At 43.5% G+C, this 13,059-nt stretch overlaps 1 protein-coding gene across 1 annotated transcript; it reads left to right on the top strand.

The window, feature by feature from the left end:
• The first annotated feature begins 1,084 nt into the window (after positions 1 to 1,084).
• LOC110469903 (nucleolar RNA helicase 2) lies at positions 1,085 to 12,372 on the top strand. The gene is made up of 15 exons (XM_021529119.4): positions 1,085 to 1,260; positions 1,755 to 2,024; positions 2,716 to 2,791; positions 3,467 to 3,645; positions 5,149 to 5,266; positions 6,124 to 6,309; positions 6,789 to 6,934; positions 7,600 to 7,749; positions 8,247 to 8,408; positions 9,120 to 9,239; positions 9,994 to 10,067; positions 10,267 to 10,426; positions 10,719 to 10,853; positions 11,237 to 11,281; positions 11,789 to 12,372. Exons 1-15 carry the CDS (start codon positions 1,156 to 1,158, stop codon positions 12,005 to 12,007), a joined length of 2,145 nt encoding a protein of 714 aa, XP_021384794.2. The 5' UTR covers positions 1,085 to 1,155; the 3' UTR covers positions 12,008 to 12,372.
• The last annotated feature ends 687 nt before the right edge of the window (positions 12,373 to 13,059 follow it).

Below are 13,059 nucleotides of genomic sequence, written 5' to 3'. Positions count from 1 at the left end.
TGGGGAGGTCCGTGTGTATTTTGTTTGCCCTCATGTTTAATTTTTGTGTGTCCTTGTGATAATAAAAGTGAGAACTGGCATTCCTCATTCAGAGCACACCACTGATCTGGAGGGTTTGTTTCTCCAATGGGAACTGCAGTTGGACAGGGCTGTTTCACACTCTGACTCTGTAAAGTTTCCTACTTGTGCCACATGAATCAGCACGTGCTTGACTTTCCCTGCTAGAAAACAAAGCAAATGAACTAGACCTGCCCCTGGTTACTACAAAAGTTCCTTCAATCCCAAGGTTTTCTGACCGTGTCCTGCAGCACTCCGAGCTATCCTCAGTCTACCTGGTGTGCATGTGCCGAGCAGGGTTCAGTCTTTGCACGTGAAAAGGTGCTGGGGGCAGGAGGCAGCCTCAGGCCAGTGCCGCTGCTGTGGGACAGGCCCTGCGCTGGTCCTGACCGTCCCATCCGTAAGGAATCCACATCCTGGCGGCTGGTAGCATCGCTTCACACATTTTACTTCCTAAGGCCAATTTTGACTTCTTCCTCTTGATTTATCCCTGTAGCTACAAGCACATTGTGCTGGGCCCATGCTGAGTATCACCACAGGCTTGTGGATTTTAAATCTTAGTCATTTGGTCACACTGCCCTTTCCTACTTCAGACTTTTCACTGCTACTAAGCGCTTCTCTGCGGTAGTTATGGAGGCTAAAGTCGTTCAGCTTGCTAAGCCACTGGAGATTAGTTCTGGGGGCGGCAGGGCCCTGGCGGCGGCGGCGGCGGGACGAGCCGAGCCCTCATGGCCGAGCCCTCATGGCCGAGCCCTCATGGCCGAGCCCTCATGGCCGAGCCCTCATGGCCGAGCCCTCATGGCCGAGCCCTCATGGCCGAGCCCTCATGATGGCCGAGCCCTCATGGCGGCCGCCCCCCTCCGCGCGGGGCGCGCCGGGAGCTGCAGTCCTCACGCTGTCCCCCGGGGCACGCCGGGAGTTGTGGTCCCGCGCCGACGGCCGCAGGCCATTGGCCGTTGGACGGCGTGGCCCCGCCCCCGCGCGGCCGGATCCGCCGTCCGTTGGCTGCCGGGCGCCCCGGCCGCTCGGAGTGTGACGCGCGGCGAGCGCGCGGCCGGTGCGGAGCGCGGCGTGGCGGAGCGGCGGCGGCGAGCGGAGATGCCTGAGGCCACCCGGTGCAGCAGCAGCAGCGGGGCCGAGTCGGGCTCCGACTGCTCCATGGACACTGAGGGGGTCCCGGAGAGCGGCCGCCGGCGGCACAAGGTACCAGGGAAGGGCTCCGGGTACGGCCTGGCCGCGCCCGCCCGCTGGGGCCGGCGCCCGGCGAGCGCGGCCTCGGATGGCGGCCGCCCGCACCGCCGGTGGCGCGGGCCGGGCGAGGCGTGCGCGGCGAGCCCGCGGGGCGGCCCGGGCCGGGCGGCCACGTGCGCGGGCGGGCCGGGCCGCGGCCTCGCCGCGTGTCGGGGCGGCCCCGCCGGACGCGCTGGGCCTGCCGGAGCCGGCCGGGAGCCCGGGAAGCGCTTCCCCGGCACCCGGAGCGGGGCAGAGCCCCGGAAGCCAAGGCCCGGTTGTCTCGTGGTCGGTAACGTGTCTCCTGAGCGGCGGCGGCCGGCAGAGATCTGTTGCCGTGTGTCAGCCGCCCCCCCGTCAGTAGCTAGAACGTGCGCTTCAAGCTTTAACTGTTCTGCGCCCTCTTCTCTGTTCCGTGTCGCTTGGATCCACGAGCGTGTGTTTTCATTTACTCTGTGCCTTGTCAGAAGGAGAAAAAGGAGAAGAAATCTAAACGCCGTGACAAGTTTCAAAGGGGAAAGACTCAGACAGATGACAGCGAGGAGTCGGCTGAGGAGCGCTATGCCCCGAAAGCCAAGAAATCAAAGAGTGTCAGCAAACAGAACGGTCACACGAAAGAGGAAAGCCTGGAGAAATCGAGATTGTCCTCCTTCAGCAGCAAATCCTCCCGCAAAAGCCGACAGAGTAGTTCTAGTGACACGTCAAGCGACAGCGAAAGTGAGAGCGAGCAGGATCAGGTAAAGCTAATGACTGCTTTTGGTTATAGTGATGTGTTGTGGCTTTTAACTCCTGCATTGTAACGCGGCCAAATTTAGAAGGGGTTGTATCCCATTTTCCTCCCCTTCCTAATCAGTCGAAAGTGCTGTAAAACATCAAGATTTAAAGTTCTCGAATTGTTCAATCTGCCAAGAATGTGTCAGAATTTTGAATTATGAAAATCTTGAAGTGTTGGACCAGTGCATGATGGTTTCCTAACTTCATCAGTCCGGTGCTGTGGTAGTTGTTGCTGGACAGACAGATTGCACTGAGATGGAGCTTTAATACGATCCAGCATCCATGAGATGTATGTGATTTTTGGAGTTGTCCTGTACAGAGCCAGGACTTGGACTTGGTGGTGCTTGTGGGTCCCTTCCAACTCGTGATATTCTGCAATTCTAATTAAGAGTTTTCAGTTTTGGTTTGAGTGTTTTGCATTTACTTTGCTGTTAGTTATGAAGCAGCCTTAGCCTCCAGGTCACTTTTCCTAACTTTGTCCAAGTCTGAAATATGATGGTAAAACAAAGAAGGCTCTTTAGCTGCAGCTGTGACACTGTCGCTGAAGAGTATGACACCAGTGTCTGTACTGAATTTACTTGAATTACCTTGAATTTACTGACAGTCATGTATTATTCACAAGGAATCTTACCTGAATTATTGTTTACCTAACAGGAGTTGACTGGAGAACAGAAGGAGGGTGCTTTCTCCAATTTTTCTATTTCCAAAGAAACTGTCCAGCTTCTTCAAGGTAAGTTTCTTGGCAAGGTATGACCATAGTATGTCAGTGATCTCTGTTGTGTTTTTATGCTCTACACCCTGGATCAATAAGCTTTGAGATGTGCTCTGCTCATGCCTGTACAGGCACAGATGCTGTGCAGAAGACTTAGGTTGCCTGCTCTAAATACACCTTTGACCACACACTTTGCAGTATTGTGCAGTTCAGCCTTTGCAGTAAAATTCTTAAGTGACATGAGCCAAGGAAAAAAAAAAAGATGTGTGAGAAGGGCTCAGGTTATTTTGGTGTGAATAAAGGAAAACCAATTATATTTAGTATCTTTGATGTTTGCTTATACGTGAATTAGTACGAATTAAGAACAGAAGGGGTTTTGAGATGTGAATTATTTAAAAGGAAGAGATTTTCCTGGATAGCTAAGGAGTATTGCATAAATAAAGGCACAGTGCTGACAGTCTTTCATAAAGGCTAATAACTTCCTCTGTCCTAGTGTCTGGTGGTGTGAAGTAGAATAGAATTGACAGTCCCAGGGCACTCTTTGCAAATGACTCATCTGATCAAATAAATCAGTAGAGGTCCTGACTTAATTTAGAGTTGATGGAAATTCTTCTTGCAATAATTTTCACTGAGGAGTATGAAAGAACATTTGTAAAATAACCATATTAAGGAAATTTCTTGAAATTGTCACAGCTCGAGGAGTGACATACCTGTTCCCTGTGCAAGTGAAGACCTTCAATCCAGTGTATGCTGGCAAGGATGTCATTGCTCAAGCACGAACTGGAACAGGGAAAACATTCTCTTTTGCTATTCCCTTAATTGAAAAGCTTCAGGGAGACTCACAGGAAAGAAGAAGAGGCCGTCCACCAAAGGTAACTGTGCCTGGCTAGAATGGTGATTTTGCTTTGTCTTACATCTGATTCAGGTTTTTCAGCTGCTGGAGCAGCTTTTCAGGTCTGTGCAGGGCTAAGCTAACCCACATTAAAGGTGATTTGAAAGCTGTGTCCACTGGGCTTTGCCTGCATCCCGTGCTGCCTTCCAGCCTCTGATGAAGAGCGAGGAGCACAACAGCTCTATCCACTTGTCAGTTCCTTTTTCTGCCAGGGAGACCAAAACTACAGGTGGTCAATGTGTTCCTGAATAATTCTGCACAGTCACGTTACCTGTTCAGGGCTAGTGGCTGCTGGATGCTTGTTTTTCTCCTAAATTGCTAACAGATCAGTTACTAATTGTAACTTGACAGCTTGATAAAAGCTGTCTACTCAAAAATGTTTAATTCTAAAACATGTAAACAGTGGGAGGTTTTAAAAATAGGCTTAATTTTCTCTAGGAGCACCACCAAATGTTGAAGCTTCTGCTCCATAGAATGCAGATTTGTTATGAGCTGTGTTCATTCTGCTAAGGAATACTACATGTGGTTATTCACTGAATTCTTATGATACCTCCAAAAAAATCTAGAGAAGCCAAAGTTGAGCACATGTTCGTTAATTTTTGTCAGTTTGTTTCATCTTGTCGGTCATCTCACAAATAACCTGAAGTGCCTTCCAGAAGTAGTACTAGCAGTTTTGTATGCATCTGCCCATCACATTGCTTGGCTGACTGAGAATGCTGTCTTTAGATTTGGCACAGTCTTTTGGAGAAGGAAGGGCTTTCTTCGAGGGAGCTCTAGGCCTTAGGAAAGATTCCAGACCTCACTCTACCATAATACACCACTGCCTGCGTTTTGGTAATAGGTTTTGATGTTGAAGGAGGTATTGCGATATGGATTAATGTTCCTTTTGTGAAGTGACTGCTCCCAGGCTGCAGAGCAGTGCTTCAGTCACATTTTAAACACAATCAATTAACCTGCCTGCAGGGAGGGCTGCGTATTGGAAGAGAGGATGGTTCCCTGGGTGCCTCTGCAGGGGTGTGGATTAGCACAGCAGCTCTGCAGACTAACATATGTTTTCCCTGAGCCACAGGGAAGCTGAGAGACAGCTGACAGCTCAAAACCTTGCACTTTTTCACAGGACTGTGAAGCAAAAACCTTTGTAACCCATGTCCTTCAGTCTTGGTCTCAGTCAGCATATACGCATGTAGAAGAAAACTTGTAGCTGGTCTGTTCAGGAGCTGGAGCTAAATAAGATTTAAGTCCCTCCTATCCTGTTTAAAAAGAAGCTAGCCTGTCCTAAATGTGTATATGTTGAAGAGTTTAATGATGCTATAAGAAACTTGAGCCGTGTGCTTCTCCAGCCTTTGCTTAGATAATTATTTAAAACAGATTTTTTAAATTTAATTTTACAAAGGGTTAGATCTAAATTAATGATCAGAAGTCTAGTGGTTTCTTGGCAGAAGCCATGCTGAGAAAACATCTGTTTTGTCTTTTTTCTATGCAGGTTCTAGTTCTTTGTCCAACAAGAGAGCTGGCAAATCAGGTTGCCAAAGATTTCAAGGATATCACAAGGAAGCTGACAGTGGCTTGTTTTTATGGAGGAACTCCCTATAACGGACAAAGTAAGTGATAGGACTAATAATTTAAATATTGATTGACTGCCATATTTAAGAAGTGCAGTTGGGTCTTTCCAGACACACATTTAACAGCTCAAGAGCTGGAGACTGTTCATGGGAAATTCAGAAGCTCAGAATGTATCTTCTTATGGAGATACATAGCTGTGGTCTTCAGTTATGTTCTTGGTGTTACTTATCTACTCATGTACCTTAAATTAGAGTGAAACAGAATATGCTGTGTGTGTAACCTGTATTTGGATTTAGGTTATTGTAAACCCATTTTCATTAAAAAAGTTTAGTCTTACAGCTGTGACTGGGTATGTGTTTTTTCATGTGATAAGGGATATGTAGAGGATTTGTAAAGTGGGGAAGAAATTGTTGTGGCAGCATAATTTACTGCCTTGATGATTGTAAACAAGGAATGAGAGTGAGCTCTTTTATGGTGATACATTTTGAGACATCAGAGATAATTTTTTTTCAGAACCTCAGAATCTCAGGAAGGATTTGATTTCAGTGATTTGGATAGTTAAATATTTTTTTTTTAAGTTTCCAGTTAAAGTAGATAATTTGGGAAGAGCTGACTATTTCTAAAGAATATTAAAAGAAGTTCACCCTTGCAGCTTTAAAGTACAGGGAGAGAGAAGGGTGGTAAGGTCTTTTTTTTTTTTTTTCCCTTCAGGAAGAGCAGATTTTCTGCCTTACATTTTTTGTTCCAAATTTCTCTTTTAGTTCACCATTTGTTCTCACTTTTGTAAGAAGAGTACTTATGAGTAGTTTAAGAAGCTGGTTTGTTATTGCCATGTGTTACTGCTGCAGAGTGTGTTCCTAGTTCACTGCTAACTCTTGACTTCCCTGTTTACCAGTTGACCTCATGAGAAGTGGCATTGACATTTTGGTTGGGACACCTGGTCGAATCAAAGACCACCTGCAGAATGGCAAGCTGGACCTTACCAAGGTCAAACACGTTGTACTTGATGAAGTTGACCAGATGCTGGACATGGGATTTGCTGAGCAAGTGGAAGACATTTTACGAGTTGCATACAAGAAGGGTAATCTCAATATTTAAACAAATAGTAAGAAGTACTAGTAATAATTTAGTTGGCAAAAATTCAGGTATAAGGTGATTTTGTTTAGAAATTACTGGATATTATGTATTGTGAATATGTGGGAATCATTCACAGAACCTGTGCAAAGCTTGGAAGTCCAGTACCTAGGGGTCTTTGGCACTTATCTTTAAGTTGTGTTTGGACTTCTTCACATTAAGAGGAATTAGCTTTTTACCTTTTTTACTGCTTGAAAACAGACTGGGCTTTTTGGCCATAGTAATTTTTTCATAATCTTGAAATTGTTTAGACTTTCTAGAATATTTTTTACTCCAGGTGTTGGGAATGCAAAATTTACAGTAGTTTTCTTTACATGAGGTACTGGTATTTGTCCTCATTTTTAATTACCCATATAATCAACTTGTGTACATCTGTTAGGTGAAATGTATGAAGTTTGTGAAGCATTGTTCTGTTTTTTTGTTAAGATTCTGAAGACAATCCCCAGACACTGCTGTTTTCTGCGACTTGCCCACACTGGGTGTATGATGTGGCTAAGAAATACATGAAGTCTAGATATGAACAGATTGACCTTATTGGGAAAAGAACTCAGAAGGCTGCTACAACAGTAGAAGTGAGTAAACTCATGTGAAATGTTTTCAAGCCATTTCCCTTTTATGCCACAAAAGTCACCTCTTCATAAGGTGCATTATCACAGTGATGTTGGAAGTTGTTTTGAGAAATTTTTCCAAGCATAAAGCATGTTACAGCTGGTCAAGTTGTTTTTGGGTTTAGGATCTGACTTATCACATCACAGTAGAGAGAAGATTTTCTTGTAATTTTTGTGCATTTTCAGAGAAAAGCACACCTGAATTTATCAAAGTTTTAAGCAAAAGGCACACATTAACATCAGCCTGCTGCTTTTAGTTCTTCATGGACATCCCAGCTGGCTTCTAGGATTTGGAATACAAGATACTTTTTTTCAGACTTCCCATAGTATCTCATCTCAGTAGCTCTTTGCTTGCTGTGCAGCAAATACCATAGCAAGGAATATAATACAAATATGCTAGAGGCTTGATTTTCTCTTACTGTAATTATTTTGCTGAACATCAGACTAATTGTGGTGGGCATAAATATAAGAGCCTTATGGATTTTGGATGTTCCAGGGTTGTGAGTTAGCACATTTTTCCCATGAGGGAACTGTATAACTCTTTACTATTTCTGTATTTAACAGTTCCAAATGTATTTTATAATAACCTTAACTTTACATAAGCTTATCACTGGAATTTCTTTCTGTAGCATTTGGCAATAGAGTGTCACTGGTCTCAGAGAGCTGCAGTTATTGGAGATGTCATTCAGGTCTACAGTGGCAGCCATGGGAGGACCATTGTCTTCTGTGAGACCAAAAAGGAGGCAAATGAACTGGCTTTGAATGCTTCAATCAAACAGGTATTTTATTGTGTGTATTAAGTAACAAAACCTTTCAGACATGTATCAACCCTATGTTGATACCAGACCTATGCTGAGTAAGTTTTAAGGAGAGAGTTTGACAGCTGTGTGTGGTCTGATAGTTCACTCTTTCTTGTGGACATGGAACAAGAATTGCAGATTACTGGTTTGAAACAGCCGAGCATTGCGTAGATCTAGGTGTGGATGGCAAGTTAGGGCAGAGTTTTCATATGTCACAGTAATTAGATGTGAGCCGAGACATACATTGTCTCAGTTCTGTTTTCCTGCCATTGTTAAAGGTCTTTGAGATATATGAATAAGAATTACTGAGTACATACTGTGAGACACCCAAAATATAAACTCGGTACTTCAGTTATTTTTCTTTATCTTGCCACTCAGTACCTATCAAATACCAAGATTTTGTACCAAAACTGACCATAGAATGGGGAGCACTGTCTTGGATTTTGGTGTGGTTCTAAAATAATACTGTTTTTCAGGATTGCCAGTCATTGCATGGTGACATTCCTCAGAAGCAGAGAGAGATCACACTGAAGGGTTTTAGAAATGGTTCATTTAAAGTTCTGGTTGCAACCAATGTAGCTGCCCGTGGTTTAGATATCCCAGAAGTTGACCTGGTTGTACAAAGCTCACCACCAAAGGTAGGAGACTGTTACATTGGATGTCTTGTAATAATCTGTAGTCTTGTTTTCAAGTGGTGTAGTGTTATCAGCTGATGGTATTGACCACACAGAGTTCATCAGCATTATGCCTAAGGAAGAGCAACATCCAGCTATGTAGAAGTAGTTTCTTAGAGGATTTTTGTGATTGTGTCAGTCCGTAGTATGTTTAAAGATGATTTCCTTAAAATGTCTTCTTAGGAGGCGGTTCAAAGCCTTCCCTTAGAAGCTGGGTATGGTGATTGCGAGGCTGGGAGCAGAGGGAGGAATGATTCTCTTGAATGGGGGTGAATGTGGGGTGTGGACCACAACAGTAAGAACACTGGCTGAAGTTAAAAGGGTTTGGAAGAAACAATGTAATGTTGCAGAGAGTAAGCTATTTTAATACTGCAGTGGATGTGCAGGAGGGGAATGGGATTGTTGCAGAGGTACACACACTCCAAATGTGTGGTGATGCATAAAGAAAAGTTGGTTCATGTTCACAGCTTTTGTTTTTAAAGCCATGATTTTTAGATGATTATGGAAAAGCACATTTGGTCAATATTAGTGAAATAATGTCTTGTAATTTAATCTGTGATTCAGTTACTCTGCATTGTTGAGGCTTATCTGTGATGGCTCCTAGAGGTGAGGTGGGTGCAGTGAACTGGTGAAATGACAATGCATGAGGTAACTCACAGGCCTCTGTTTCTGAAGGATGTGGAGTCCTACATCCATCGCTCGGGGCGCACAGGCCGAGCTGGGCGCACTGGGATCTGCATCTGCTTCTACCAGCGGAAGGAGGAATACCAGCTGAGACACGTAGAGCAAAAGGCGGTAAAGTACAGTTTTCTGCTAATTGCGAGGCTCTAATTGGGTCAGCTGCGGAATGCGGTTTATAAGGCACGCAGAGGAGGTTCAGGCACTTTGCGGAGGGTGGCTGCAGTGTCGGTTTCTGTGGAGCAGGGAGAGCACTGCAGATTCTAACACCCACACCTCTTCAGCAAATGCCAGTGAGGTTGTCCTGTGGAAATGAGAAAAAACTCGCAGTATTTCTTTGTGGTGTTCACCCTGGTTGTCATCTGATCAGTGATGTGCATATGTGCAGCTTTCTTGAGAGCTGTTACTTGCATTTTTGCACTTTGTGCAGTGTTCCATATGCTAGTTTCCTCAACAATTAAGTGTGTGTTTGTGATAAGATGGTTTATTCCTGGCACATAAAGCAATGTTACAGTTAGACTAAGGCTCTGTAATTTGTACTTAAATCCAAATCTATCAGACTAAAAGTAGTAATTTAGAATTTGTAGGACTCTGTTTTCCCCAGAAATGTACCAAAATGGTTTATGTTTTCAGTCTAAGCTCACCGAATCATTTAAACTGATCTGGTACAAAAAAAGCCTTCTAAGTGTTAGCTATTTTTCTGTAAGGTTAACCTTACCGTTTTCTCTAGGAAAAATTGGAAATTAAAATCTGAAAACAAGAAAAATTACAGACTGAAATGCTTGTTTTTATGGAGTTCAGTACTACTTCTTTAGAACTGAATTATTTATGGTCTGCAATTTTTATTAGTCTTTTACCTTTTAAATTTCAGGGCATTACATTCAAGCGCGTTGGTGTTCCTACTGCAACAGACATAATAAAGGCTTCCAGCAAAGATGCCATGAGGTGTGTTCGGGGACTCCGGCCCTCTTCTATCTTCCTGCTTTCCTAGTTCACAAGGGCTATTTGAATTATTCTTTACTGTCTCTTTGAACTTCCTGAGCACTGCTGAAATCTTGGACTAATGTTTTTTTTTTTCTATTCCAGAGCCTACTGGTGTATAAATTGTTGTTTGTTTGGTTTTTTTTGTGCTATAACTACTTAGGTGCCTGGATTCTGTTCCTCAGACTGCTATTGAGTATTTCAGAGAATCTGCTCAGTTGCTAATAAAAGAAAAGGGACCAGTTAATGCTCTGGCTGCAGCTCTGGCCCATATTTCGGGTGCTACTTCCATTGAACAGCGCTCACTGCTGAACTCGGATGTGGTAAGGAAAGGGTTATGGTTTAATGCTTGTCTTGAAACTGGAAAGAAACAACACCACCCCTGTGTTGTCCGGATAGAGTTACTTGTCTTCTGACCATTTTGTTCAAGAACTATACTTAAGCCACTAGGAACTACTGATTTTGTTAAAAGCAACAATATAGTGTCTGTAAAGATACTTGATGCCCTGTAACACTACCTACTTGAAGATTTAATTAAGGAACTGTACATTTGTAGCTTTCTCCTGTCTGATATATGTGCTGAAGTCTGAGTGGAACGTGCCCAATTCTTTTCAGGGATTTGTTACAATGATACTACGCTGCTCTGAAGAGATAAACAACATGAGCTATGCCTGGCGAAGACTGCGAGAAGTGTTGGGTGATGATGTTGATCGGAAGGTGAACAGAATGTGTTTCCTCAAGGGAAAAATGGTAAGTTTCTGTTTTGTTTCTTAGATACTGGGCTCTTCTGATTGCAGCCTTTTCTTAGCAATTGTCAGGGGAGCTTTTTGGTCTTTTTCTCTATTCCAGGCACTGTTGATGATGGGCCTCAATCTGTTTTTTTTTTTAGTGCTTAGGGCTCTGCTGACATGCTTAGGAGGTAGGATAGTGCATGGCTGTGGGGATAGCAAAATAGGGAAAAGGTATGAAAGCGTGTTAACTCTGCCATAATGACAAAACAGAAAAGCATTTCTTGGCACAGTCAGTTCTGATAGTGCCTGCCCGTCAGGTGTAGGTTTGTGGGCTCTGTTGTTTTAGTTGCAGTCATTTAAAACGCTTACCTTGTATGCATTAAAATTATTCTTTCTTTTTAGGGTGTGTGCTTTGATGTTCCTGTGGCAGAGCAAAAAGAAATAGAGGTATGTTCCTTGCAAATTCTGGGTGCAGCAGGCTGAAGATGAAACTGGCTGGACTGGGTTAGATGGAAAACATGACATAGCCTTTATCCTGCCTTTCCTGGTGGCAAAAGGGATGGCTTGGAGGGAATTGAAGAACAGAACAAGCTCACAGTGTTTTCTTTTCTAAGGCATCCCCCTGTGACCAAAAGTCTGTAACTTGAAACTTTTGCACTGATAAAAGTGGCGCTGGATTAATCTTGCTAGGCAGCAAGCTTTAATCCCCTTTTCTGTATTCCCTGCCTCCTGTTTTCACCCAGAATTCTCTCCACAGTAAAATTAATTCAGATTTTTGCTTGGTAGCCATTAGTATTACCATGCCAAAATTATTGATCCCTTCAGTTAGAACCTTGAATCCCATTTATCAGCTCATGATTTTACCTTTTCAGTTGAGCAGTTTTAATAATTATTACATACCCTGCATTTGTATTCCTAGAATTTATCTTGCTGTGTCTGACTTCATTCTGGTAGGCAAGGTGGGAAGATTCAAAACACTGGCGTTTGTGTGTGGCCACTGAATTACCAGAGCTGGTAGAATCCGCACGAGGAGGAGGAGGAGGAGGAGGGAGTGGTGGAGGAAATGGCCGAAGCTTCTCAAGCTCCAGGAACGGTCGGCGTGGGGGCTCTGGTAGAAACAGATTCAGGAGCAGAGGCCAGAAACGAAGTTTCAGCCGAGCGTTTGAACATTAACTTCAACAATCCAGAAGTGAGGAAAAAAATGGGACTGAAGTATTTTATATTACATTACACTAGGCTGTTTCTGTGTGTTTGTACCATTGGGGAAAATACTTCATTAAGATATTTTTTTTTGTCAGTACTACTCTGTTCATTACAAGGTTCTGTTCATTTAAAAAAAAGTGCAAAGAAAAAAAACCCAAAAAACCTGCAAGAAAAAAAATTTGTTTCTTTTGTTTCTCATATTGCTCTTTTAATCTTCCCATAATTGTCTGTTGCGTTCAAAACTGTAGCCTGGTTCACTGTATAATACATAGATCTGAATTGCTGCTCAAACCTGTACATTTTCTGATAAAATTAAATATTATTTTACAACTTCATATTTTGTTGTCACGTATTTGAAGTAGTATTTTGCAGGTGGATATGTGGGAAGGTGCCACATTGGGTAGTGTGACAGCAGGAGCCCTTGAAAGAAAAATAAATCAAATTGGTTTTTATTTTGTGGGTTTGTAATGAAGATCTTCTTTCCCTAAAATGTAGTAGTTTTTAGTTTCTGTCCCAAACTGTCACTCCTTATAAAATGGGGGTAGGAAAGGTGGTTTCTGAAGCGTGAGGGGAAGCCACGTGAGGAGCAAGAATTGTGAGGAGACCCATAGCCCTGTGAGGGTGTTGCAAAATGGGGAATATGTCAAGATACCATAGGTAAGAATATTCTTCAATGGCAAGATCTTTGTTTTCAAGCCTAACTAGCGGAAGAAACAGTAGCCCTTTGCAAGGACATCCTGGAGCTAACGAGCTTTGAGGATAAAATGAATCAGTATGTTGATGTATATTTTATGTGTCCATTGTTGGGTTGGCAAAATACTCAAGGTCCACGTATCCTGTGGGTGAACTATGTTTTAGTATTGTAACTAAAAATCAGGGCTATGGGTCAGAAAGGTGCCGCCCCTAGGGGGTCAGGTCCCTTTTCCCGAGCACCTGGAGATGTTACCTGTATGGAGGGGCTCTGCTGAGCACGCTACCCTGAATTTCTGTGTATGACTGACGGCGCTGCTACACTTGTGCAA

This window comes from Lonchura striata, chromosome 6 (genome assembly GCF_050655825.1).
Source record: "Lonchura striata isolate lonStrDom1 chromosome 6, ASM5065582v1, whole genome shotgun sequence".
Lineage (NCBI taxonomy): Eukaryota > Metazoa > Chordata > Aves > Passeriformes > Estrildidae > Lonchura > Lonchura striata.
Note: the sequence above shows the minus strand (reverse complement) of the source record. Positions and strands in the feature narration are given on the sequence as shown.